We start from the raw sequence: 27,324 nt of genomic DNA, 5'->3' as shown, positions 1-27,324 counted from the left end.
TTGTGTCATACTGCACTGCAGAAAGCTGTCCTCATGTCTCATTCACAAATGATTTAGTCTTGGGAGACCTTTTCTCACGTTTGTCAGAGAGCACAGGGTTTCTTTCAGCATTAATAGCATAGTTGTTCTTGTTCCTCATTCCCATTAACAGGTTAATTTTCAAAACAAAATTACTTTGCACTTATTTATATTCATTATTCATCTCCCCAGTATTAAATGTGTTATGAAAATTGTCATGGAGATGCTTAACTTACACAGCGTCACATAAACTATTTTATTGGATAAAGTGTTAGAGAGCTAATGACACTCATTTGGTTTATGTTAAGAGTATTTAATACCCCCTATTACATGCTATTGCACTGACTAATGATTTGGAACATAAAACAGAAATAGGTTTTGCAGCATCCCTTGGAGGAATCTTACAGAAACTTTAGAGGTTGTGGCTAGAACATATGTTTTAACCTAGCTTTAGCATAATTGGGTAAGGTCCACACTGGCTGGCCAAACTGGCTTATAGCCCAGTTCAGCCACAACCATTTTTAAAACCTGCTTAACCACAGCTGTTAAACACTGTTATCTGGCTTTTGTAGATAGGGCTTTAATTCATACTCAGGGTCATTCTTTTACAACAATGATTTGGGAGATTTCCTTAACCAGAACATGGATTGTTTGATTCAAACCTGTATGAAACTTTTCTCCCAAGAGTTCATTTTCTGACATGGATTTCTTTTAGATTTCTAGACTTGGTATTTCCTTCATCTCAGTCACACAGCTAACTTGAATGAAGAGAGAGTTTAATTTTGTGTCAGTGTGTTGTGTAACTTCTAGGTGAATTTAGCACTTATGAAAATGTTATTCTCAGTTATCTTCTAACCATAGCTCAGTCTGGATTTTGGATAGCAATATGTGTTTATACAGTAGTTGTTGGCTTTCCACATTCAGTGACTCCTCCTTTCTTGTATCTCACAGTAACAGCTTTCCTGAGAGCTTCTCCATATTCATTTATTAGTCAGGTGTCTAACCCTTCCTTGGGAACTAACTTTCATCCTGAGTTACTATACTTTCCTCCTTTCAGGCTTCTGCGTTAACTGCTGTCATGCAGCCTTTCTTGTAAGGGAAACGCTATCTTAATCTAAAATAATTAGATTATTGCATGTTCAAGAGATCGTCACACTGTTTCCTGTTTTTTTTTCCCCCTCTCTTCCTTCCAGATTCTTTACCAAGCAGGTTTTGGAGTTCCAACAAAATCATTTCAAAATTAAAGGAAAAATTCTGCCCAGCCTTATCTGAGTGCACAGTATGGGTGAGGCCACAAATATCCTCTTCCCCACTCCTCCACTACCCTTGCAAGGTCCAACCTGAATTGCACTCCCTGTGCTTAGGGGAGTGATAAGATTGCTCCATCCTTACTCGCAGTGTACATGGTGCCCCAGAGGGCACAGGGACTAGGCAGGGTCATGACTGTATCCCTGCACACTGACTAGGGGAGCTCCCTATAGCAGCGTATATGCTATCTCTGTATACACAGGAAGAATGTTTTCTCTGAGGCAGAATGCCTCTTGGGTGTTCTCTCTGGGGCAGTGTGGCTCTGCAATGCCTTCCCAATGCAGGGCTGTGCCGATAAGGCACAATTAAGCCCTTTATCTGCTTTCTTTCCCTGGCATCATTTGTCCATTGGTGAAGTCATTCTTCATAAAATAAAGAGAGACTTCCACCTCACCCTAAACCTGTTCTTTTTTTCATCAATCGGATCAGCTATTTGTAGCCTACATTCCCAAATTGTTGTGTGCTGCTCATGTGAGATGTCATCTCTCTGACTGTTGTTGTTGTTTATTATTTGAATTATCATAGCCCCTTTGAATCAAGAGACCTGCTACCTAGACTCTCCCTTTCTGCTTTCTGTAAGCATTGCTGCCTGGCATGGACACTTTCTTCCACAGAGCAATTCAAAACAGATAACAGATCTGATAACAGATGAGATCTGTGGAGGTGATCCCATTAAAGAGAAAATAGGCTGATTTATCAGTAAATGAAGTTCTCTGACAAGTTTATCTCTCCACACGCTCATAGTCTCCCTCCTCCTCCTTGTTGCTTCAGATCTTAAATTCAGATCTCAGTACACAACCTGAGGGCCAGATCCTCAACTGCTGAATATTGACATTAATGGAGGACCGGATGAGGATATGGTCCTGAGTTGGTGATGTTAGCCCAACACTTAAAAAAAGAACTGTTTGCTTGGGATGGATGTTGAAATGCACACTAAAGCTTTCTAAGTCTATGTTTCATGGATCCCACATCCCATGTATTGATAACATGAGCTTAATAATGTGCCTCTATGGAGGAAATAAACCATTTGGAGAACCAACTTACATTACTATTAGGAAGTCTTTCCCCCTCATTAGTGATGTGACTCAACAGTACCTGGTTAAGCTGTAGTCTAGTCAATAGAAACAATGAAGTTAAAAATATGTTGAGAGCCCAGAGGGAAGCACTCAGGCCGTAGGATGGTAAAATTAAGGTTGCCTGGACAGTTTTTTACCCTGCCTTCTTTTGTGTGTTAGATATGTTAGATTTAATGTTTTAAAATATGACACCCACTAGCTTTCAAACAAATAGTTCAATGTACTTTTAAAAAGACAATCTTATGGACACATTTGGCATGTTGTAGCCTTTCAGGCAGTGGGTACTGTTGGGCCTTACATTGTTTTGCAAATTCCTTAGAATATCATACAACTTTTTTCTTCTGCCGTCTTAGATATGTTTTAAACCCACTTCAAGGCCCTTTTGTGCTGCCAGAGTGATGAAAAGGGATCGGAGTATAAATGAGAATCAGATCCTTTGTCTTCATTGACTTACCTTTTATACAACTGAAAAAGACAGGTGTAATGGAAGTGCTACTTTCTGTTGAAATATCATTTAAGATTGATGAGTCAGATCTTCAGCTGGTGTAAATTGGTACAACTACACTGATTTCAATTAAGCTATACCAATTTATGTCAGCTGAAGATCTGGCCCTGTGACTGTAATAATAACAATTATTATTTTTTGTATCACCCTAGGATATAGGAGCCCTAGTCATGGACAAGAACTCTGCTAAGTCTTACACTTGACAATAATATTAACTTCAAAATGAATCAGAAAAATTTAAAGGTAGAATAAATAAACAACCTAGATCCAGAAAGCTGTTTAGGATCCTAACTTCCATTGAAATCAATGGAAGTTAAGGGGCTAAATACCTTTGTGGATCTGGGCCTAAGTCTCTCACATAAAACTGGATGGATCTACTATACATTATACGCCACTTTGGTCTGGCATAATGTGCCCTGAAACCAGCTTCACTGGGTAAGGAGCTGAAAATGACCCCTTGACAATGGAAATTTTCATGCACCTTTGACAGTAGGTGTGGCTACACTTTCATTATCAATAATCCCATTTGAAAGTCACATTGTAGCAAAATGCTGCTGTCACTAAATGGATGGACAGAAATATTGAAATGATGTTTGTCTGAGATATACGTATACATTTTCTGATCCAGATCTGTTCCTTAGATGTGTGTATAAATTGTCTGATGCAGACTCTCAACAAGGCTTTCAGGGTTAAATAAACTTCTGAATAAAAGAAAATGGTCCCTTGAGCCACCCCAAAAGCAGCTCTTTGGACAAACCTCAAGGAAAAAATGTGAATATTTGGAGCTCCACTGACCCCACACTGGTGCTTTCCTGGATTCATTGCTGCGGAGTCTAATTTTTGCGGTGTTTTGTAGGAGGTAATTTCTGCGCTGGTTATGATTTGAAAGAGCTGGCCCACAACCCAACCTCAATCAAATTGGAACAAGATGTCACCAAATGTCCTGGTCCCATGGTATGTACTTGGAAACAGAACTGTGCAGCGTGGAGAGGTTTTGGGCAATTCAGTGAAACTAAAGTCAATTTTCGTGGCTTGAAATTGCTGCAGGACCAGATCATTGTGTTTCAGTTATTTTGCTATATGTGTGAGAGGCAGCTGTTTTGTTTTTGACAGACAAGAAAACTTTAAAATCCTGATTTATGGAAACAAGTGACAAATTTCTGTTAACTTGCAGAGACAAAAAGGGGAAAATATACTTGTCCTCTTTGAAGTTAACTAAAAACAAATGGGATTGTTTCCCCAAAGGAAAAGTAGGCATTTAGTTATGATGCATCACCTCCTAGACATCTTGGAAATTATATATACTGTACCCTCTGTTTATATAAATATGAATTACATGATTGTGGCACAGGGTCATTTGTAGTTCAAATGAAAATGTCATAGGCAGAGACTGCTGAGGGATAGACAGGATCCAAAGATCTATTAACTATTTTCCAACATGGTGTATCATATTTTTTCTTTAAGTTGAGTGGTAAAGAAAACTTTGGCCCAGTGTCATATGTAGGTATCTTAGTCACATCTGGAAAGCAGGATTTTCACCAATGTTCATATGACTCCAGTCATTCTCCATTTGCATGGTATCTCTACCATGAAGACTTTGGTGCAGGAGTTCACTGTTTTTGCTCAGAAACAGACTGATTATGAAGTTAGAAGAATCTTTCTGCCTCCTAAAAATGAGTATCTTTATATTTGTACTTGCTGTGGCTGGCGATGTAGGAGAGGTACATATGAAAGCACAAGAACTTCAGGTTCACTGGGGAAGCTTGCTAAAGACAGACCACTTGTAAGGTGGAGGTGTTAGGTAAGTGCTTTTTTTCAGTATGTTAGATAGCTGTGCTCAATGCTTTGAACATCACTTTATATGGGCACTGAGAGATTTGTTTCCATATACAGCACGTTCGCCAGAAGTACATTAATGGTGACATGTTGATAAAATCAGTAGTCTCAGAAAACAAAATGTTGAATTAGATACTTGGGTATCGGAATTCATTCACCATACATTAAAAGAAAAGGAGTACTTGTGGCACCTTAGAGACTAACCTTAGAGACTGTATTTTGCGAATACAGACTAACACAGCTGCTACTCTGAAACCTGTCATCACCATACATTGTCAGTTTTGTTTTTATCTTAGATAGAGTGAGGGTCAATAAAGTCACTAGGCTTCTCCAGTTGAGATGAAAACAAGGTGTCAGTCTCACTGGATAGAGTAGTGCATATTCCTGTCTGAAGTTTGCTGCTGCTTCTCATATCTGTAAATTTATTTAGCATTTTGACAGATGAGGGTGTATAACTCAAATAGAATGAAATCTTTTCTTCCTGAAAGTTATTCTAGAGTGTTTTTGAGAATCTTGTCTGAGACTCAACGTATACAAGCAAAATAATCCTGCTGTTTGAATTGTTGTGTTCATGAAAGAGTGGTAATTTGAGTGGGCAAACAGCTTATTTAACTGTCCCTCAATTTCTCCATCTTTATAATATAAATAACAAAACTTTTTAGCCTTCTAAAGGAGTTCGAGGTCCTCTGATGGAAGATGTGGTTTAAGTGCAACATGCTTTTAATAGACAGCCACAAGGCTATAGGTCACAGTATGCAGTCCTGTGTCTTTCACTTGCTGAGCCCAATAGTCTCTCAGAGGCATGCCTTTGTATTAACGCTAACAGCTGTGGGTTGCATTTGGTCTGTTAGCATACTGACTACTTCTCTAAATTACTGATGCTTGATCCTTAATACAGTCCTAATATGCATAATTATGGCATTCAAATGTTATATGATTGCAGTGTATATCATGAAATTTGTACACATTGGAAACAAATCAAGGATGAAATGCCTTCTTTAAGAAGTGAATTTCCTTCCTTCCATGTGTACAGTGTCTCCCTGATATCAAAACTTGCTCAGCTGACAAGTAAAATGTCTTTCATATGGTCAGCCCTAAAAACTCAACATGGGCTCTGAAAGTGTAGCCGGGTTCTTTCTACCTTGAACATCATAACCAGTAATAAAGGCTCTGTTAGCCAAATTGTGCCCTTGGCTGCACCTGTATAACCTTTTTGCCTTCAGATTATGCCTCAGTGGTCCATGCTCAAATTTAAAGTAAAGTTTTTGGAAGACCATGGAGTCGTACAGATGTATCTGAGGTCATCATTTGGTTTGTATCTTTACATAATCTATACAGGGCAACTTCTGTGATGGAAGCTTAGAATTTCACTACTGTGAACATCTGCTTTAACACCATTGGCACTGGATAAATGTCTTATTAATTTTTCCTACTGCTGTCCTGATTAAACAGCAATCATTGTCATTCAGTCTCATTAGGCACCCAGGGATATCAAAGCAATCCCGAATAAACCAAGTAGACTGTATTAATAAAAATGTAAATTGATCACAACAAAACCAAGATAATAAATGGAAGTTAGTATATGTGGGTGCATTAGCTGATGTGCTGGTTGCAACCATCCTAGATATGGTCCAATCCTGTAAATGCTTATTACAAGGCATAGTCCCGCTGAAGTCAATAAACCTCCATCCTATATTAAGCACTACGCCCAACAGTGTTTGCAGGATTGGGTCTTTGGTATGTATACTGTGGTATGAATGTATTAATATATCTTTTATTTTGATAGGGTCCTTCCCGAATGAAGTTTTCCAAACCAGTGATTGCTGCAGTAAGTGGATATGCAGTGGCCGGGGGTCTTGAGCTCTCTCTTTTGGCTGACCTGCGTGTTGTGGAGCAGAATGCCATTTTTGGAGTGTTCTGCAGACGCTTTGGTATGTTTTCATACAAAATCTCTACAGAGATAGCAGAGACCAGATTTTAAAAAAAAAGTCTTTAGAATTGCTCTCCCAGTTCTTGCAAGTGCGAAACCGATCTCTGTATATGTGAATTGGGTACATAGACCCACAATTTTCTGGTTTGTATGCATACAGTTTGCAGGCACATGGTTACAGATTGATTTGAGAATTGGGCCCTGATCTCTCGGGGTCTCTTTCTCTTTGCTTCTTTGTCTGCTTTCTTTATAGCCAGAAGTTACAGGAAAGTTTGGAAATTAGAAAACTGCTAGCTAACTAAGGGCTCATCTACACTGGGAATTTATATCGCCATAGCTACACTGCTTAGGGGTGTGACAGATCCACATCCCTGAGTGATGTAGTTACGCAGACCTAACCCCCCAGTGTACACAGTACTAGACAGACAGAAGAAGTCTTCCGTTGACCTAGCTACTGTCTCTTGGGGAGGTGGATTACCTACACTGACGGGAGAATCCCTCCCATTGGTGAAGGTAGTGTCTACACCAGGGTTGGGCAAACTTTTTGGCTCGAGGGCCACATCTGGGTATGGAAATTGTATGGCAGGCTATGAATGCTCACGAAATTGGGGTTGGGGTGCAGGAGGGGGTGAGGTCTCTGGGCGGGGGTGCAGGCTCTGGGGTGGGGCCAGAAATGAGAAGTTGAGGGTGCGGGAGGGGGCTCTGGGCTGGGGGGGGGGTGAGGGCTCCAACTGGAGGTGCGGGCTCTGGGGTGGGGCTGGGTGCAGGAGGGTGCTCCACGCTGGGATTGAGGGGTTCAGAGGGCGGGAGGGGAATTGGGGCTGGTGCAGGGGGTTGGGGCATGGGGGGGTGAGGGCTCTGGCTGGGGGTGCTAGCTCTTGGGTGGGGCTGGGGATGAGAGGTTTGGGGTACAGGAGGGTGCGCTGGGCTGGGATTGAGGGGTGTGGAGGGGGATCAGGGCTGGGGCAGGGGTTTGGGCATGGAGGGGTTCAGGGGTGCAGGCTCCAGGCAGCGCTTGCCTCAAGCAACTCCTGGAAGCAGCAGCAGCATGTTCCCCTCTCTGGTTCCTATGTGGAGGCATGGCCAGGCAGCTCTGTGCGCTGCTCTGTCCACAGGCGCTGCCCCTGCAGCTCCCATTGGCCGCAGTTCCCTGCCAATGGAGGTGTGGGGGCGGCACTTGGAGCCGGGCAGCATGCGGCGCCCTCTGGCTGCCCCTACGCATAGGAGCTGCAGGGGGAACATGCCTCTGCTTCCGGGAGCCACAGCATACGCAAGCGGAGTGGCCCCCGACTGAGAGGGGATATGATAGAGGTCTATAAAATCATGACTAGTGTGGAGAAAGTGAGTAAGTGTTATTTACTTCTTCTCATAACACAAGAACTAGGGATCACCAAATGAAATCAATAGGCAGCAGGTTTAAAACAAACAAAAAGGAAGTACTTCTCTACCTCAATATAACGCGGTCCTCGGGAGCCAAAAAATCATACCGCATTATAGGTGAAACCGCGTTATATCGAACTTGCTTTGGCCTTGAGCATTTCAGTTATTAATAGTCACTTCCTGTCCTGACTGACCCCTCACAACCCCCGACTCATCCAGCTCCCCCACCCCGCTCCCTGTCTCCTGACTGCCCCGACCCCATCCACACCCCTGCCCCCTGACACGCCCCCCGGGACTCCCACGCCCTATCCAATGTCCATTTCCCATCCCCTAACCATCCCGCCCCCAGAACCTCCAAACCATCCAACCCCCCCTACTCTCTGACCACCCCCCAAGACCCTCTGCTCTTTATCCAACCCCTCAGCCCCAGCCCAGCACCTTAACACGCCGCTCAGAGCAGCGTGTCGGAGCCAGACACACTGACACGCTGATCCGCCGGAGCACACAGCCCCGCCCCCCAGAGCGCTGCTTTACTGCGTTATATCCGAATTCGTGTCATTTCAGGTCACGTTATATCAGGGTAAAGGTGTATTTCTTCACACAATGCACAGTCAACCTGTGGAACACTTTATCAGAGGATGTTGTGAAGGCCAAGACTATAACAGGGTTCAAAAAAGAACTAGATAAATTCATGGAGGATAGGTCCATCAATGGCTATTAGCCAAGATGGGTAGGGATGGTGTCCTTAGCCTCTGTTTGCCAGAAGCTGGGAATGGGCAACAGGAGATGGATCACTTGATGATTACCTGTTCTGTTCATTCCCTCTGAGGCACCTGGCATTGGCCACTGTCAGAAGACAGGATACTGGGCTAGATGGACCTCTGGTCTGACCCAGTATGGCTGTTGTTGTGTTCATTTATGTAAATAATCATTATGAATGGTTATTATTTTAAATTTTAATAAAGCCATGAATATCTACTGTAGTTCCTGCTGATAAAACAGTTGTTAAATTTAAGATGTTATTGTTTTCCTCCTAATAAAGCAAGTTTTTTTTTTTCAATGTATTTAGGTAGAAGAGTGTGGAATAAAGGTATGAAGTAGAGCTATGAAATATTTTTCTAGTTAGTCTGAAGGCTAATGATAGTTCCTCCATAGCTAAAATGAAAGCTCGCTTCTCATTATAAGCCCTATATAACAAACAAACAAATCAATTGCCCTGAAATTTCACATACCACATCAGTCTTGGGAAGAGGTTTTCCTGGGAAATTTAATAAATTTATCAAATCTTTTTTCCAAATTTTGTTTTGTTGGCCTCGTTGAGGAGAGGCACTTTTTTCTAGGCCTGGGAGGCAGGGAAGATGCCTAAAAAGGGTTTACAAAGTTAAAAAGTCAAATGACATGCACGCTGTGCAGCTGCAAACAATTACATGTGCTTTACTTTACTACCAAGAGCAGTTCTGTTGATTTCAGTGAGACTACTCCATAGTAATAAAGTTAAGCAAAAGTAAGACCTTGTCTACACTACAGGGAACTTTGGTATAACTTACGTTGCTCGGGGGTGTGGATTATTCATACCCCTAAGCGATGTAAGTTACACTGACCTAAGTGCTGGTGTAGACAGCACTATGTTGACGGGAGAGCTTCTCCCACTGACATAGCTACTGCCTCTCCTGGAGGCAGGAGTTATTAGGCTGCTGGGAGAGCTCTTGCCCATCGGCTTAGAGAATCTCAGCCACAATGCAGCTGAATCGCGGTAAGTGTTATACTGTAGATGTAGCCTAATTGTTTGCAGGATTAGTGCCTTACTAGAGTGGTGTGCTAGTGAGTGCTGAAGGATCCTGTGGCAGCAGGGAACTGACTGGATCCCTGCTTGTTCATTTCTAGGCTTTTTGATGTTGGGGTAGTTGAGTTTCCATGGCCATTCAGATCCTTGGCCTCTCTGCAAAGACTGCAAAACATGGTAGCTGTTTTTGTGATGTGGAGACCTTTTTGCCAGGAACTGGAGTGAGGCTGCCAACGATGATGGTAACTTTCAGCCTCTACCAATCTATATCTAGAGTTGTACAGATGACTTATGAGATGCCTCTAATAGCCTATTTACAAGAAGGTCCCTGCCATCTCAAGAATTTAATGGGAAATTTTATAAGTCTTTTAACTATATTTTGAGATGCTCAGGCTTTGTCTACTCTGCACACCACTTGCGGCAGCATATAGGGTATGTATAGCTACATGCTGCAGTGAAAAGCAAGCCGCATCCATGCTGCGGAGTGTAGATACACATGAAAGGCTCAGCCAGGGGAAGGCAGTGAGGAAAAGCTCTGGGGAAAGACTCCAGCAGCAAGGCACTGCACTGCTAAAGATAGCAGAGTAGATGAGGGAAGCACTGCTTGGGCATGTAGAGAGTCTTGAATGTAGGGTACATACCTGCAGGGTTCAGGCACGTCTTTACTCACCTTAGCAGTGCCTCACTGTCTCTGCTGCTATTTATACCCCTACTAGGGGGATATGTAGTGTAGGTACTCTACAGGTAGCTGAAAGGGTGTGCCGTGTAGACGTATCTCCAAAGTAATAACTTCTTATTACAATCAAGAAGGGGGAGTATGGCAAGGTATTTGCTATGGAAAGTTCCTCTGACTTGTGGGGGTATGGCAGGGAGAGGGAATACTAAACTTCAGCCCTTAACAGCTGCAATGACTCTACTGGTCTCACTTACTTGAATTCTGGTTGACTCATGCACAACTTGTGCTAAAATTCTTGCAGATAGTGGACGTGCTGCAACTGGATTTTCATAGCTCTGATAGTTTGACTGAAGTAGCTGTAGATTTCACTGTTGACATTCTAGTATATTCCACAGACAGGCCTATTTGTAAAGCAAGTTGTTGAACAAGGGGCATGCAAACTATCGTTTGTAATAGCATGGTTTACCCTAATAGTTTGTTGGCCCTTGCTGAGAGAGAAAAAGCAGTGCTAAGAATGTCTAGGGAATGCAACACGCTTGCACCATGCTTCTTTGAGCATCTGCTGCAGTATTATGCTTATTGTAGTTTGGCCCATTTTTAAATACTTGAACACAGTGCTTCATGTGGTGCTTTTCTTTTTTTTTTTGAGTGAGTGGGTGGTGCGTCTTTGCAGGGAAGACGCCACTCTTAAAATCGGCTTTTTGTGCTGCTGCTGCTGTCATATAATCTATCCTTTGATCCTGACCACTTATCCACATGGTGGCTGTAAAGATCTGGGAACAAATTTCCCTTTTAGTTCATTTCAGATCATGACTGATTTTCATTAAACCAGTTTTTAGAGCATCTCCATGAAGAAATATTGCGGTGATGTCTGAGCTAAATGTGAATATTTTTAAAAACCTTTCACAGAAATAAATTCATATGGCAACATCCTGTTATATCTTAAACCTGTTAGGGGAGAGCACCCGGTTATGGAGGAAGAATAGACTTATGGGTAGGGCACCAGTATGGGATTTGGAGAACCTGCGTTCAATTCTTAACTCTGCCACAGACTTCCTGTGTGACCTTGGACAAGCTACTGTGGCAAATTGCCGGCACTACTATGATGGGTCTCACGCTTTCTCTTCTTGGGGAATTGTTCCTGACAACATCAGCACATTTCTGATAAACATGTAAACAACATTAAGTCACTTCTTTAAGTGCAGGTCTGCTCTGAAAAGTGACTTGTAAAAGTAAATCTGCTCCCTGTGCTTAGTCACATTTGTTCTGTGACAAATATTACTCTTGACTTCTGAGATCCCTGCAGAGTCAACACAGCTAAAAGAGAGTGAGCTGGATTTTTGTACTCCTTGTGCATCAAGAGAACTGTTTACTAAATTATGGTCCAATCAGGACTTAAATTAGAGGCCCATCCAGTAACAACTGTGCAACCTCACGAAAGGCACCGGGTTTACACAGGTGCCACCGAGGGCATCATTTGGTCTATAAAAGCATATTTATTAGTGATGAAGCTAGAGTAGGAAAGAGCCTAGCTTGATTCTCAGAGACTAGGCAGTTTGCAGAGCTGACATATAGGAAAAAAAAAAACCTTTTTACTTGTAAAGTGAGCACATTTGATACAGAAATCATCAAGGAAAAAACATGGAAGCCAGGAGTGCTGTTTTTAGAGTCACTTTTCAGGGTAGATCAAATTGCACTTACCGTTTTAGATAACGGTCTTTCAGTTGTGAAATTAAAGGGAGAATCCTGCAAACCTTTACTAATGAAATAGTCTTTTGTGTTACCTTAGTTACATTAATTAAATGCAGAGAAGCAGCCTAGAATACTCACTTGAGTAAAGTCATGCAGGATTAGGCCAAAAAATTGTTTTTAAAATATAAACATTTGGGTTTTCTTTTAAGCCTATGTTCTTTTGTCTTCACAGGTGTTCCACTGATTGATGGTGGCACTGTACGGCTACCTCGACTGATTGGTCTCTCACGAGCCTTAGATCTCATTCTAACTGGTCGTCCTGTTGGTGCACAAGAAGCATATGAGTTTGGGCTAGCCAATCGAATAGTCCCCAATGGCCAAGGTTAGTGCTTAATGAACAATGTAGGAAATGGTTCTAAATGTGAATCTTTTGATAGTGTTATTATCTGTACGTTTGTCTTTGTGAAGACTAGTTAACACACAAATAATCATGATTTTTGTAATAAACAGAATTGGTTACAGGGGCGTGCACAAGAGTGGGCAAGCAGGGGCATGGCCCCCCACCCCAAATTCTCCATGTGTCCCTGCAGCTGGGGAGGGAGGAAGCAGTGGGCAGCTGGCTGCTGGCTGAGCTCCTCCTCCCCTAACCCCTACAGCTGCTGCTGCTTCTTCCTTGCTGCTGGAGTCCCAGGTGTTGCCTCTGCCTCCATCCCCTGAACCACTTCACTAGGTGGTCTGCAAACCAGGCTGCAGTGCTGGGACTCCAGCAGCAGGGAAGGAGAAGCAGCAGCTGTAGGTGTGGGAGGAGGAGGAGGAGCTCAGCCAGCAGTCCTGCTGCTTCCTCCCTCCCGAGGCTGCAGGGACACGGAGAGTGCTGTTGCCTCTGTGCTACTGGGCGTCCCTGCCAGAGGCGTCCTGAGAAGTGTGTGTATGTGAGAGACATGACCCTTTCACTTGTATGTGTTTAATGTACCCCTCCAAAAGCAGTCAAATTTAAAGTCCTGCACACGCCCCTGATTGGTTTTGATTAAAAGTAAAAGGTCCCTATGTCATGGACCATGTTTTAATATATATTTGCACAGTGCCTAGAACAATGGGGCCCTACTCTGCTTCCTAAACAGGGGTCTTGTGGTGCTATCGTGATACAATTTATAATCTAAAATATACATCTGGCACAGGATTGACACACTGCAGAGAGGACATCCAACATCTGTCACATTTGCTTTTACTGCTACACTGCTATTAAGTTATTCATGTTTAAAGTAGATCTTAAAGCAGGCTGCTAACAATAATACATCATCCAATTATCCATTCCCTTTATTGTAAATGTTTTGTAACATCACATAGCTGAAACTAGAACGTTAGCTGATGGGCTGCCATCATATTTTAGTAATTTATTTTGTTTTAAATGGAGGGAAACAAAACTTTCCAAATGTTGCTGTATGGTTTAAAAAAATGAAATGGGTTTCCTTATATTTTGGGCAAGGGAAATGAATAGAAGTTTTTCTAATGGAAGTCAGACGTAGCACTTGCTTTTACACTTAAAAAAAGCATATGTTCCAGTTTCTCTGCTTGTGAATCAGCCTTGTCCTGCCATTGTACAGTTCCTTGAAGATTTTTTTATTTCCTTTCTAGCTAATTAGGTGCCTACTCCATCTCTCCAAAGCCTAGAGACAAAGATATTGTGAAGAACTAAAATTACTTGAGGCAAGAATCTAGTTTAGAAAGAGATTTCCTTTACAAGTTAAATGTTATGTTTCCACTCAAAAGAAAGGTGCTGCTGTGCAGTCATAAAAAGCTGGCCAAAAACCCTGGGAACCTTTGCAGTCAACTGTGGTGTTTTTGATCCATGCCAACATGAATCACAGCTCTGGCCCAAGAGAAGCAATGCTTTCCGACTCCGTCAAGCTAGAATCCAAAGAACTCAAACAGCAGCTCACTCAGGGCCCAAATCTGCAAGCACTTATTCACATGAGTAGTCTTTCCTTGGGCAGCTGATCCCACTTATTTAAATAGGAGTAGCTGTGTGAGTGATCAAGGGTTTTCAGGATCTTGCCTTTATTCCCTCCACCCTTTAATTCATTATCCTCAAATATTTCTCATATTGTAGTATCATTTTATACTTGTCCCACCAGTAAAGATGAGCTTAGTTGCATTGAGTAAATATTATGTAATGTTCAGATGTTTACTGTCTAAGGATTTGATCCTGCAAATGCTTACTACTAAGTATAATGCTTATGGAAATCAGCCAGGCCACTCATGGAAATAAGCACTATACCTAATAGTAAGTATATGCTGGATCAGGCTTTAAGGGCTCACCAGATTTTGAGTTCACTCAGCACCTTGCAGGACTGAAATCTTAATAGACAAAATACATATATTCAAAAAAGGGTGGTGGGAGGAGGCGTGCAACCCAAGACTTCCTCTTCCAGTTCTAGCGTTCCCTTTTGTTAATCCTTGTAGGTTTTATTTTTTTAGTCTTTACTTATTTGTGTTTGTTTTTTAACTCATGCCAATTTGCATTTTTGTTTACTTGTTTCTAACAGTTTACTGGGTTTTTGTATGTTTGTCTGACTTTTTGTTTTATATTATAACCCTTGGTTAGTTTCTTTGTTAGGGCCGTACCCTGGTGTCTGGCCAAAGAACGCTTAGTGCAGTTCAGGAAAGTGTGTGTGCAAGTGGCTTTAAGCAACCTTGCAGTTGCTTGATCTTGGGGCAACTTTTTGCCAGTGGGAGTGCCAGGCACAAGCTAGAGCAGCCCAAAGACCACTCTAATTTGTATCTTATGCTATTAGGCATTAGCCCAAAGGGGCCATTACATCAGCCAGGAATCGTTGGGATGCAAGGACAGTCCAGCTACACCCACTTTCACCATACATCCACAAGGAGAGAGTGGCGTAGGTGCTACTATGGTAGTTCCCCAACCCTTAGGGATCCCTTGAGCTGGGAGTAGCCTCATATGATCCAGTAAACTTGCTTTAATGCAGTTTTGCACTGGGGGAGTTGAACTGAAGTATTCCCATACCCTGGAGGAACTGGGCCTTTGTTTTTAAGCTAGTCCTATTTTCTGTTTGTTTGTTTTAAATGTGTGTAACTCTTTCCTGTTTTCATATTTAACACTTTCAGAATGCCTACCATTTCCAACCCTGGAAAGCGCTGTCCTCTCTCCTTTGATATTGAGAGCTAGTGAGCCCATAGCAACTTAGCTGCCTGGCTCCTCCCATACTGCTTACGTGGAAAGGTCTGTGGAGGCCAGGACTAGACCCTTTCAGAGTCATGTAGCAAGTTTGTGGACTTGTCTACACTGCAGGCTTAGCTTGAGGTATCTACACTGGAGTTAACGCCTCTCGCGTCGTGTTAGCCTAGTGGAGAAAGAGCATTCACACTTTAAAATGACTCTTGAGCTGGACAGTGCTTGTATCAGCAGCACAAATTGACTGCGTAGCCACTGTGCTACTGGCTCGAGTGGCAGCAGAATCTGGGCTTCATCCCGCTGCATTGATGGGCCAGCTAGCTCATGTTTAAAGTACCATTTAACTTGAGCTAGAGACTTTTGGGGCTCAGTGGAGTCTGTTGGGTAACACTCAAGTTATAGCTCTAGCTAACAGTGCAGTGAAAACAAGCCCTGTGTTACAAGTGTGCCTTTTATCGTTCTAAAAACTTTAAGCTCTCCATAACTGACATCTGCTGCTATTTATCAATTTTACTCAATTTAGGAAGTATAACCTGGTTTCTTTTGTTAATTTAAAGAGAGTTGAAAACATGGACATAGATTTTAAGAGGTTTCCTTCCAATAACAGGGGTGTATCCTGTAATAAAAACAAAACGTTTCTATTGTTAACCTGTGTCCATTATAGGGAACTACTTCTGTAAGGTAAATGTAGAAAACCTTTTCAAGCAGTCTCTAACATTTCCTGTAGAAGGAAAAAGGAAGACGCTCTACTGAGTTACCTCATTTTGAATTGGCCTGGAAATTGGTTTAATGCACAGTAGCAGCTGCTTTTCTTCAACTTAAACTGATATGACTGCTGCTTACCGTAGCCTGTTCTCTTGACTAGTTAGCAAAAAGATTACAACATGTACTTTTAAATCTAAATGGGCTTTGGAAATGGCTTTTTTTTTTTTTTTTTTAGCTTGTGTGTCTGAGAGTGTTTAATTGACTCATGGCTAATTTCCTTTTAGCTAGGACAAAAAGGTACAAATGTTCAAGAGTGTGTGTGTGAGAAAGAGAGAGAAAAGTAGGTTATTTTGATCATGGAGTGTGAAAGGAGGGAGAGGAGATCAGTAATAACACAGGAGGTTATTCAAACCTCCCGTAGCGGCCGCTGTTTTTCAAGTCCAAAAAGTGACTAACGTCTCCATAGACTTGCTGTCGCACTGTGTGCATTCTGATATCCTGATTCCTTTTTCAAACACGAGTGTTTTGGTTGGCGCTGGATGATGTAACTTAGAAGTGAATGCGAATGAAACCAAGTTTTATTTACTGAATGTGTTGTTGTAAGCAAAGGAGAATTCTATAAAGTGTGTTTTACCCTGGCAGTTAGCATTAACCTGTTGATTACAGAGCTAGATGTAAAGCAAAGAAAACCTGGTGGTAGGACATTCTAGTGTCATGAAAGACCTTGGGCCTGATCCTCAGCTACAACTGAGATGTGCTTGGCTGAGCTGAAGAAGAGGTACACAAACTGTCTTTACACTCCCTCTATCTTAGAGCAATTCTTCCCTGATCTGCTTCCCTGGAACAGAATAAAGCAGCCTGCTCTAATGTCTGCCTGGGGCCCCAGAAGACTGATATGCTAGCGGAAGGTCACTGGGAAGTTGGCTATGCCCTTGGGCTAAAGGCAGAGAGGGAAAATGTAGGAACCAACCTGTATGGCTTAGTGCTGTTTCAGTCTATCACAATACTACGATAAAATGTCTTTGAATAGGTTTATGGTTTTGTTGCTCGCTGAAGGTGCATTGACGTGATAGAGCATATCAGAGTATTTCTAAGGCTATGTCTACACTGGAAACTTCAAAGCGCTGCTGCGGGAGCGCTCCTGCAGCAGCGCATTGAAGTGTGAGTGTGGTCATGCGTAACCGCTGGGAGAGAGGTCTCCCAGTGCTCCTGGTAATCCACCTCCATGAGGAGAATAGCTCTGAACACTGGGAGCATGGCTCCCAGCGCTCGGAGCCTGGCCACACTAGTGCTTTAAAGCGCACAAACTTACTGTGCTCAGGGGGGTGATTTTTCACACCCCTGAGCTAGAAAGTTAGAGTGCTATAAAATGTAAGTGTAGACAAGCCCTTAGTAACACTCTGGCACCCCTCTTGCCTCCTTCTATATCAAAAAGATTTTCCAGTCTCATCTTGCAATATTTGTTAGCAATTCTAGCAGCCATTTTCGCTCCTTAATTTTTTGCTTATTTATTCTTTTCAGCATTGAAAAGGTTTCCATTTTATATTTCATGTGAATTTTCCTAGTAATACTTAGTCAGTATTTAAAATATACTGTGTTAAATTTCTTCACATACTTAGAAAGTTACTTTATTTCAGTAGCACAACCATTCATTACCCTAACATTGTTAGCTAGTTTTATGTGCACCTACGACTTACTTTTTTTGTTGTTTTTTGGAAAGTGGGGGGGAGGCCATATTTCTATTGTATTGCAACCTAGTTTGTTAATGTTGGGTCTCACACTTTCATCCATTTAAAAGAAACAGCATTCAGAGACAATAAGGGAGGTCAATTCAGAGTCCTACAAATCAGTGTGTGCTCAAAGTATGCTTGGGGCAATTCTGTCCTACTGTAAATAGCCTAAAATGCCACATGTGTAGTGGTGATGTACATATGATTGATTGCAGAACCAATAATATTCATTACCTGGTTGTATACTTGATCATGCACTTTTGACCAGCTCATGCTCTCTGCCCTCTAGTCCATCTCATGTAGACACATCCGGACATTCCAGATCTTTGAACAACTTCACAGGTGCCAATTTAAAGAATAAATAAACCTGCCATAAACATGTTTCCACCTTTCTCCCGAATATGGAACTTCCCCTTTAAAAATTACCTGCTATTGATCCAGGACAGGCAGTACTCGATCTTGCTCCAGTGACAGGCTTAAGGTTTGATATCTTGAAGCCGTGCATAACTTTACACCATTGGAAAGGGGAGAATCCAAGCTTCCAATGGGACCCAGCACTTGCTTGTAGGCTTGGGAGCTTGCAAGATATCAGACCGTAACCATATACCTAAAATGTTAACAGAAAAGCTATTTAGGTGCATTTTAGAGGTTTTTAGGGCCCTTCAGAGACTTGTGCCATCAGACTGGTAACTAAGGCATCTGGCTTCACAATAATGAAAGTAGTGGAGGGTCTGGGGTGTGGGCAGTCAAGCCTAATGATTAGTCAAATGCCTGGAAATGGATCCAGGTTCAGAGCTGGGGTCAGAGTCAGGGTCCAAGCTGAGGGTCAGAGCCAAAGACAGAGTCAGGAGTCAAGCCAGGGGTTGAAGTCAGGGTCCGTGTCTGGGTGGATGTAGGAGTAGAGACCTGAAGCAAGGCAGGAAAACGGGAACTGGGAGCAGACAGGGGTCTAGGATGAGGAGGTCAGGCACCAGGAACAGGCTGGGAGTCATGGCTCGGGAGTCAGACAACTAGGCAGGGTCTGTAGTAGCAGGCAGCCAGGGATTCACCTAGTTGCTCGCACAACTTCCCATGATTCTGTCTAGCTTAAGTAGTGCAACCCAGCCAATCGGTGGGGCTTGGTGTCTCGCCCAGTCAGGAGCTTTGTGGGCACAGCCCATTGTGAGCTAAAGTTCCAGAAACCCCTTCTCCAGGGGTTTGGGTGAGCTGCCACGTAGAAACCATGGCCTGAGTTCTGTCTGGTGACCCACAGGCCCAGGTTCAAGGCCCATAATTCCTCACTAGTAGTTCCTGTAAAAATGGTTGTGTGTGTTGTGAACATGGGGGCGGAGAGCAAGGAGGTGTGGGTCTGTAAAAAGGGCAGTAAAGATAGTCTTGCATTCTCCCCAGCCCTGGTGTGCTGGATGTCTATCTCTACCAGTTGTCATAGAGGGATCAAATAAAGAGAGAGAACGCTAAAATATGTTATAGTTGATTTTCTGTAGTATGTGTAGATGTAGGATAGAAGAGATGTAGCTATTCGTAATTCATAAGAGAATGTTGATAAATCTCTTACTCATAATGGAATGGCAGAGAGGGGACTATACTGTTTCTGGACTATGAATAAACTGTAAGAGATGTAGCTATTAGCAATCATTTGGAGTGACCTGGGTAGCTCACAAGGTATTTGAGAAAACACTGTGATCTCAAACTCATGCTGATAAAACCTTTATGCTGCACCACACCATCATTTATCCTCTCTGCATTAAACACAAAACAAAAAAGACAACCCAATGCTGAGATTGCCGTTAGAATCACGGGGCACTCTGAAGCGCTCCTTACTCTCTCAAGTTACAGTAGGCCCCTGAGGATTCCGATCCCAAGTCTCTGAGTCCCAGACACGGAGCAGCTCCTATGACTGTCTCCAAGCAAAGGGTAAATGTGATCCTTGGAGCAGGACTCTACCCCCCAACAAAACTTTCACCCTTCTTCCAGATTCCTTTCAATTAGGTATAGGTGAGCGTCCCTTTCCTATCCCTGTCATAGCCAAGGAGGCAAGCTTATGCCTCCTGGAGACACTGGAGGAGGGGAAAAATATTGGCTGTAGGCTATCCTGACCGCTACTCACCTTCTTACCCAGAAGATATCAACATTTAAAGTGGGAGTTGGGATCTATTAAAAGGAGTGGTGTCCTATCTGGAGGGACTGTGCGCCATGAAACATTCCCCTAAACCTGCTGAAGTTACCTCTTGCTTGACAAACCCAGAATATGCTGCAGTTTGCCAACAATATTTAAAAGCATGCAAAGTCCCCTCCTCCCCCCATCTTTTGTGTTTCTTTACTAGTTTCAGATAGTTTTATAAGCTCCAAAAGTGCAATATCTGGCAGAAATGATAGCTGTTATGGATGGAACATTTGAAACAGAGCTTTTCAGTTACACTATCCATTGTTGCATTTGATGGGGTTTAAAGCTCTACTGACCTTACAGAAGAGCTTTCTGTTGCCTTCTGGCTTCTATTAAAAAATGAAGTTAATCCACAAATAAAAACTTAAACTGGAGTTAAGGCTTTAAATAAGTGTTCATGAAATCAAATACTCAGAACACAAGTTATAGCAAACATTTTAAAGTGAGGAAAATTAGTAATTTAAGCCTGTGCCCCATATCTCTTCCCAGTCTCACCTATAGCCTGGAGGCCTTTTATATCCATCTACCATATCTCCCTGTATATGCTCAATAGGGGCTACAAACCACCTACTAAACAGGGCCCACAGGCAATCTTCTAGTTCACCCTCCTATTATGAGCTATAAACATGATCATTTATTTTCTTCTGTTCAGCAGGCCGGCTGTTGAGATTGGGTAAAAATTCATTGAAGTTACACCCACTTAAGTAGCAGAGAGCTTGGGAGAAATTCAGCCCTCTCCCTCAGCATCTGACATCTTATTCGAAGTCCAGAAATAGCATAGTCTCCTCTCTGCTAATCCATTATGAGTAAGAGACCTATCAACGTTCTCTAATTAAACTGGAAACCCTACTGTACCTTCCATATTCATGTAACCCATATATGTCACAGCCTCTACTAGACAGCTATAGACATGTTAAAAGGACACCATTGCATTAAAAATGTCACGTTGTCTTAAATGTTTCATCCTTACAAGTAACACCTCTAGATTACTTTAACTGAGAGAGGCTAAATCACTTTTCAAATTTGTTTACTAAGGACATTTCACAGCACTATGTAGTGAGTTTCAGGTGTTTTCCCATATATAGTCAGTTACTTAATTTCTCCTGTTGCCTTGCATCTTGCATACACAAACAAGGGAGAGAGAAACATTTTTGAAATAGGAAAATGTTATTGTAAACCCACAAGTATTGGCTGAAGGGGTCGGGGCAAATGTAGTATCAAACTACTCTTAACTCTTTAAATTGACTAGATTCTAGGATAAAGCTGTGGCTTTAAAATATTTGAATTCCTGACTAATAAATTTAAACAGTAATCATTAGGATATAAGTATATTCCTGTTAGGTGGAGATGGTAAACATGAAGATTGGAACAGAGTTGTGATTGTTCGAGGAACCTTAACTATGAATTTCTTCACTTTCAGATGTTTGTTTTTATAAGGATAGTGGTGTAGTAATGTTGTTATTGAATTTGGTATTTATATACAACCATTTCTCTCTCAAAGATTTGGATCTGATAAATTTGTATTACATATTTTTAGAAAATATTTCTAGGTAAAGAAAGTAGTGGGTCTGTGTCCCGGGGTGTGTGTGTATGTGAATAGTAAGATGAGACATTTAAAAAATAGTAACTACTAGACTACTTGCACTAAAGAAACAGCATTCATCAAATGAGAGGAAAAAATTTGGGCATACATAGCAAATATTGGTTTTAGTCTGCTTCCATCTTTGAACTAAGTTTGCGCTAAACCACTCTTCTCCAGTTCATAAGTAGACCTTGCAAGCCAATATTAAATTTACTGTTCATGTTTTGCCGTTTTAATATCCTGTTTTCAAATGCAGCATGTTATAAACAGCCCATATCACATACCTGTTATTTCTTATATCTGCAAGTTGTGTATGATTTTTTTTAAATACTATTAAAATATTCTTTTATGTTTCTATTTGTAGCCCTTCAGAGTGCCGTTGAGCTTGCTAACCAAATCTCTGCCTTTCCTCAACAATGCATGCAAGGAGACCGAAGTTCTGCTTATTACAGCGTCTTTGATGCCACCTCATTCACAGAAGCCCTGCAGTTTGAGTTTGATGCCGGTGTGCAAGTGATTTCGAAAGAGTCTCTCCCTGGTGCTAAAACGTTCAGCTTAGGGGTGGGACGTGGAGGAAAGTTATAAAAGTCAAATATTTTCTGCATGTAGAAAAGGTTTTCTAATAATTAAAATAGTAGAAGTCTACTAAATTTACAAAAATAGTGGAAGTCCTGAAAAAATTATTATATAAATTCAAAATTTATAATTTACTCTAGGGTACATAATCTTGATGTATGGGAAGTTGCATACATAATTGTGTTAGCAAGGGTTATGTACATAAATCCTTGTGAATGGAGATGAGAGGATACCCTGTGTTAATATATCTTATACCTAAAAATCATTGTCATGATGAAAAATTTCAATTTTTATTGTACCTTTGTTCTGAAATCCTGAAATAAAGCTAATTCTTTTACATTTTTTTATTTGAATATTTTAGCCATTAGTCTTTATTAAAAGAAAAAGGAATTGCTTCCCAGAACCTGTGTATAAAACTACTAAAAATGCATGATAATAACATAATTTATATAAACGAAGCTGATTGATTTGCCAAATGAAGACAACCAAAAACCAGCTATTTATTTTTTAGGCTAGGACTAGGTGGCACAGCTTTATTTACTTACAACCTAAACACTACAGCTGCCAGAAGAAATTAACTACTGTAGTTTAATTCTTATTTTCAAAACTCCATATCTTGAAACACAGTTCCTCTGGTAGCAGATCTGTTCATGGAACTATTTACAGTATATTAGTGACAAAGAGAACCTGCACCTGCTCAGTTCTCATACAGCCAGGATCTTGGCTTATGGGCAAGAATTTAAAAGAAGTTAAAAAAAATTAAACCATTTTATTGCTAACTTTCCAGTATGGATGTCTTTCAGAAACAGTTATGCATGAGCTTTTCATTTCACCACCAGATGTCCTCCAGGAGTAGGAAAATATGATGACCTGAAAGATACTCTGAAGCTTGAGTCTACAACATTTTTGAAGATATGACAGTGAAAGGAAAGTTTGAGTGAAAGCAAATGTTACCACAGAGTTTTGGATGGTGTGTGTGTTGTGGAGGCTTTCTGGCAGGTGAAAAATTATTTCAGTAGCACTAACGTATTTATTTAACTCTTAAAGTATTTGTCCTAGTCTGCAACAGATTACATACATGCCTTTCCTTTTGCCTTCACCCAGAAAATTAGGTCTTGTTCTCTATTCTTTATCCTTTTTAGAAATGTGCAATTTCAAATGGTAACATGTTTTTGTTTGAAATTTGAATCTGTGGTATAATCTCTTTAAGAAGACATAAATCTTTCATTCCTTCCAATGAGTTACTGAGGAAGCAAAGCAACATAGTGGCTTGTCTAGTGCTGATAACATGGTCAGAATCCAAAACAAGGCATTCTGATTCAGGTGGTCGTGGCAGCTCTTTAGGAACCCTAGGGCAGTAGTCCACATCATTGGTAAGAACTACTAAAAGGAAGGCTAGAGACTGAGCTACAGCACGTTATTTGTTATGGAGAGGTTAAGTCGTCATGCTGGTTTGTATAGAAAGTCTACCTTAATAAGACCGAGGTAATTTAGCAGAGCGGTGCTGGAAAGTTCAGTGTATCCATATCCTGACACTGCCTTGGTCCTGGAGTGCCCAAACACTGACACTTCTATAGCTATATTACAATAACACATATTCAAAATTCAATCTTTCAAATATTTTACTTTAAGAATAAAAAAGCGTAGATGATGTATGCTTGTTATGGATCATCAGAAAAGCAATGTTCACTACCATGACAACTGTCCTAGGGTTCAATCCTAAAAGGTGCTGAACGCTTTCAAATCAAGTTGATTTCAAGAAGAGATGAGGGCACTCTATATAGTTAACTCTGGAAAATATATATATTTAAAATGTGACACTTCCTTCTGTAGTATCCAAAATATGAAGCAGAATTTATAAGTCTCTTGTGGAGAAAGTGATGTAAACTGCCCCTAAACAGACATACAGTGGAAAGGTGGGTGAGGTAATATCTTTTATTGGACTAACTTCTGTTGGTGAGAGAGACACGTTTTCAGGCTTACACAGAGTTCTTCTTCAGATCTGGTAAATGTACTCAGTGTCACAGCTAAATACAAGTAGAACACATTTCAAGGGACCATTCAATGTGAAGTGGCCTGTTAAAACCTTCCAGTCATGGGGGGGAGAGGGGAGGGAGGAGGAGGAAAATAATCAAGTCCTTCCCTAAACAACTCTAAGAGAAACTTTACAACCTCATCCCCCACAAATCCATCCCAGGGAATCTTCTACGTACTTCCCAAAATATACAAACAAGGGAACTCAGGTAGACCCATCATATCTGACCACTGTATTGTCACCAAAGGAATATCGGCCCTCATAGAAATCATCCTCAAACTACTCACCACCCAAAGGACCAGCTTCCTCTAGGACACTGCCAGCTTCCTCCAGAAACTCCACAACATTCACAATTTCCCTCAGAACACCATCCTTGCTATCATGGATTTCACCTCCCTAAACGCCAACATCTCTTACCACCACCAACATGATGATTGTGTTGCCTGCCTCAAATATTTACAAGGTAACAGACAACACTCCCATATCCACCCCAAACACATTGCCAAGTTCGTTCATTTTATTTTTGCCCAAAATAATTTTTAATTCAACAACAAACACTTTGCCCATACCATAGGAACAGCCATAGGTGCTAGGATGGCTCCCCAATACCAGACTACCTAAACTCCCTCAGATTTCCATCACAACTCAACCACTGCCACCCATCCATTAACCTCTCTAGAACAACTTTCAGGATGTCACGATCAGCTTCAGCAATGGAACCCTACAGACAACTATATACAAGAAGCCCACTTCCCACGCCTACCTTCACAGATCCAGTAACCACCCCAAACACACCAAGAAATCTGTTATCTACAGCCAGGCACTCAGATACCACAGAATATGCTCAGAGGAGAAAGTCTGGCACCTTAACACATATGTACATCTTAACACACTTAAAACTGCCTTCACCAACCAAGGACACTCTGCTAGCGAAGTAGATTGCATCACGAAACAGGTCACCCAAATACCCTGAGAGAACCTGCTTCAATACAGAAATAAAAACCCCTCCGACCTCACACCCCTAGTTGTCACCTGCCACCCCAAACTGGAACCTATATGGGGTATCAAACAACTACAACCCTACTCAGTGGGGACCCCATTCCTGAACCCCCTCTTCTGGGCTTCAAACAACCCCCCAGGCATTCTGAGATTATCAGAAGCAAGCTCCCTGTAGACCAGGACACACCAACTCAAAGCAGCACCAGATCCTGTCAGAACAACAGATGCAAAACCTGTAGACAGATCTGCATTGCTACAATGGTCAACATGCCCCCACAACACACCTTTCAAGATCCCTGGGTCCTGCGCATGCCTATCAAAACATGTGGTGGACCTCATCCAGTGTACTAAATGCCCCAATAACAACTACATGGGTGAAATGAAACGAGACGATCACCTTGAACAAACTCGAACGAACTCACGCTGGGAAATGATCAAAGACAAAAACATCACATCACGTGTTGCTGAACATTAATTTCACAAAACCTTCACTCCATATCTGACCTCTCAGTCCTCATCCTCAAAGAAAACCTGCACAACACCTTCAAAAGACGAGCCTGAGAGCTTAAATTCATAACTTTGCTAGACACTAAAAATCATGGACTGAACAGAGACAGTGGATTTATGGCTTATTAAAACTATAGCCCATGAACCTGTTCCCTCCCTTCCCCCATCCTGCCCCCCCAGTGACTGCAGAGGTGTAAACAGGACACTTCACCTTGAATGGTCCCTTGAAATATGTGTTATCTACTTACGCTAATCAATCTGTTCAACTTTGGATTTAGTTGTGATGCTCTGAATACATTTCCCAGGCCTGAAGAAGAGCTCTGTGAAAGCTCGAAAGCTTGTCTCTCTCACCAACAGAAGCTGGTCCAATAAAAGATATTGCGCACCCACCTTGTCTCTCTAATGTCCAACACGGCAAGAGCACTGCAAACATACAGTGGAAAGTCAGGTCCATTGTTATACCCTAAGAGTGAAAAATCAGGCCCAATAAATTAACATTGTGAAAGTAGCTGCTCCTTTCTGAGCCCACCTCCTCAATAATTACTTGCATGGGTGTTTGTAGGTACTGGTTTGGGTAACTACACGTGCAAATCACAGCCCCTAACATCTACATCATCAGCTTTTGGAATGCCCTTCTGTAGTTTGTCATAAAAGGCATACAGAATAACCTCTCCATGGCTTTGGGAGGGAAGCCAGAATTAGAACAGACAACTTACATTCTATGCTTCTTCCCCTGGGGTGCAAGTTTTCTTGCAGCTGCCCATACCAGAAATCTACCAGCACCTACCATACCTCAGAGCTGTTTGTTTGGGATTTTTAGCTATGTAGTAAAAACCAGCATCATTGCTCTAAACTAAAAATACACAGACAAATTAGAAAGATTAGTGTAAACAAAGAAACAGTTTAAAAACAGATGCATAATGGAGTACAGTGGTGACAATATTACTGCAGCTTGCATGCCCTTTAAGGGCACCAGCTGCTTGTGCTAGCAATGCAAAAAAAGGAAATGTGCAAGATACTGGGGTTGGATCATCCCTACCCTCCTCCTCATCCCCACACACTAAAACACAGGGGAGGGGGCAAAAGAGGAAAATATTTCTGAGGACCCCCTACCCAGCCTTCCTGTTTTTTCACTGGGGAGAGGAGGGAGTGTGGTTTGCATACCCATGGAACAAGCAACAGGGCCAAACCTGGATAATCACCAGGGATTTCTATGGATCCTAGGAGATATGCAAAAGGCCACTAGTTTTGGTCCCTAGCACCCCCCAGCTGCACTAGAACCATGTTATTAGAGACTCCTCTAGCCCAAATCTTCACACTATGTACGGGAGGCCACAGAACAGCTAACAATCTCCATGAAGGCAGAGGGAGGAGAAGATGCATTCTGGGCCATGCCTCAAGCTAGTACATGCCCACTCTCTCTCCAAAGGGGTTCTGATGCTGTGAGGAGCCCACTGCAATAGGCGGCTGCAAAGGCAACTAAGATGAGATCTGTGCATGCACATCCTGAGAGGCACAGTCTTTCTTGGAGAACAGAACTAATGTTAATAAAGGATTCTCCTTCATTATCATAGATAAAATATGAGTGTTAAAGCTTGCTTTCCTCAGAATAAATTTTAATTGTCTTCT

At 41.8% G+C, this 27,324-nt stretch overlaps 1 protein-coding gene across 1 annotated transcript in view; it reads left to right on the top strand.

Annotated features, from left to right (window-relative positions):
* LOC141981515 (enoyl-CoA hydratase EchA19-like) overlaps positions 1–22,474 on the top strand; it is a 32,591-nt gene extending 10,117 nt beyond the window's left edge. Inside the window, exons 3-6 of the mRNA XM_074943174.1 lie at positions 3,764–3,861; positions 6,530–6,674; positions 12,437–12,586; positions 21,943–22,474. Coding sequence (XP_074799275.1) covers positions 3,764–3,861; positions 6,530–6,674; positions 12,437–12,586; positions 21,943–22,163 — 614 coding nt within the window. The 3' untranslated portion in view covers positions 22,164–22,474. The remainder of the gene's footprint in view (positions 1–3,763; positions 3,862–6,529; positions 6,675–12,436; positions 12,587–21,942) is intronic.
* Positions 22,475–27,324: the final 4,850 nt, after the last annotated feature.

Source organism: Natator depressus, chromosome 2 (assembly GCF_965152275.1).
Source record: "Natator depressus isolate rNatDep1 chromosome 2, rNatDep2.hap1, whole genome shotgun sequence".
Taxonomy (NCBI): Eukaryota; Metazoa; Chordata; order Testudines; family Cheloniidae; genus Natator; species Natator depressus.
This window is presented reverse-complemented; position numbering and strand designations above follow the sequence as displayed.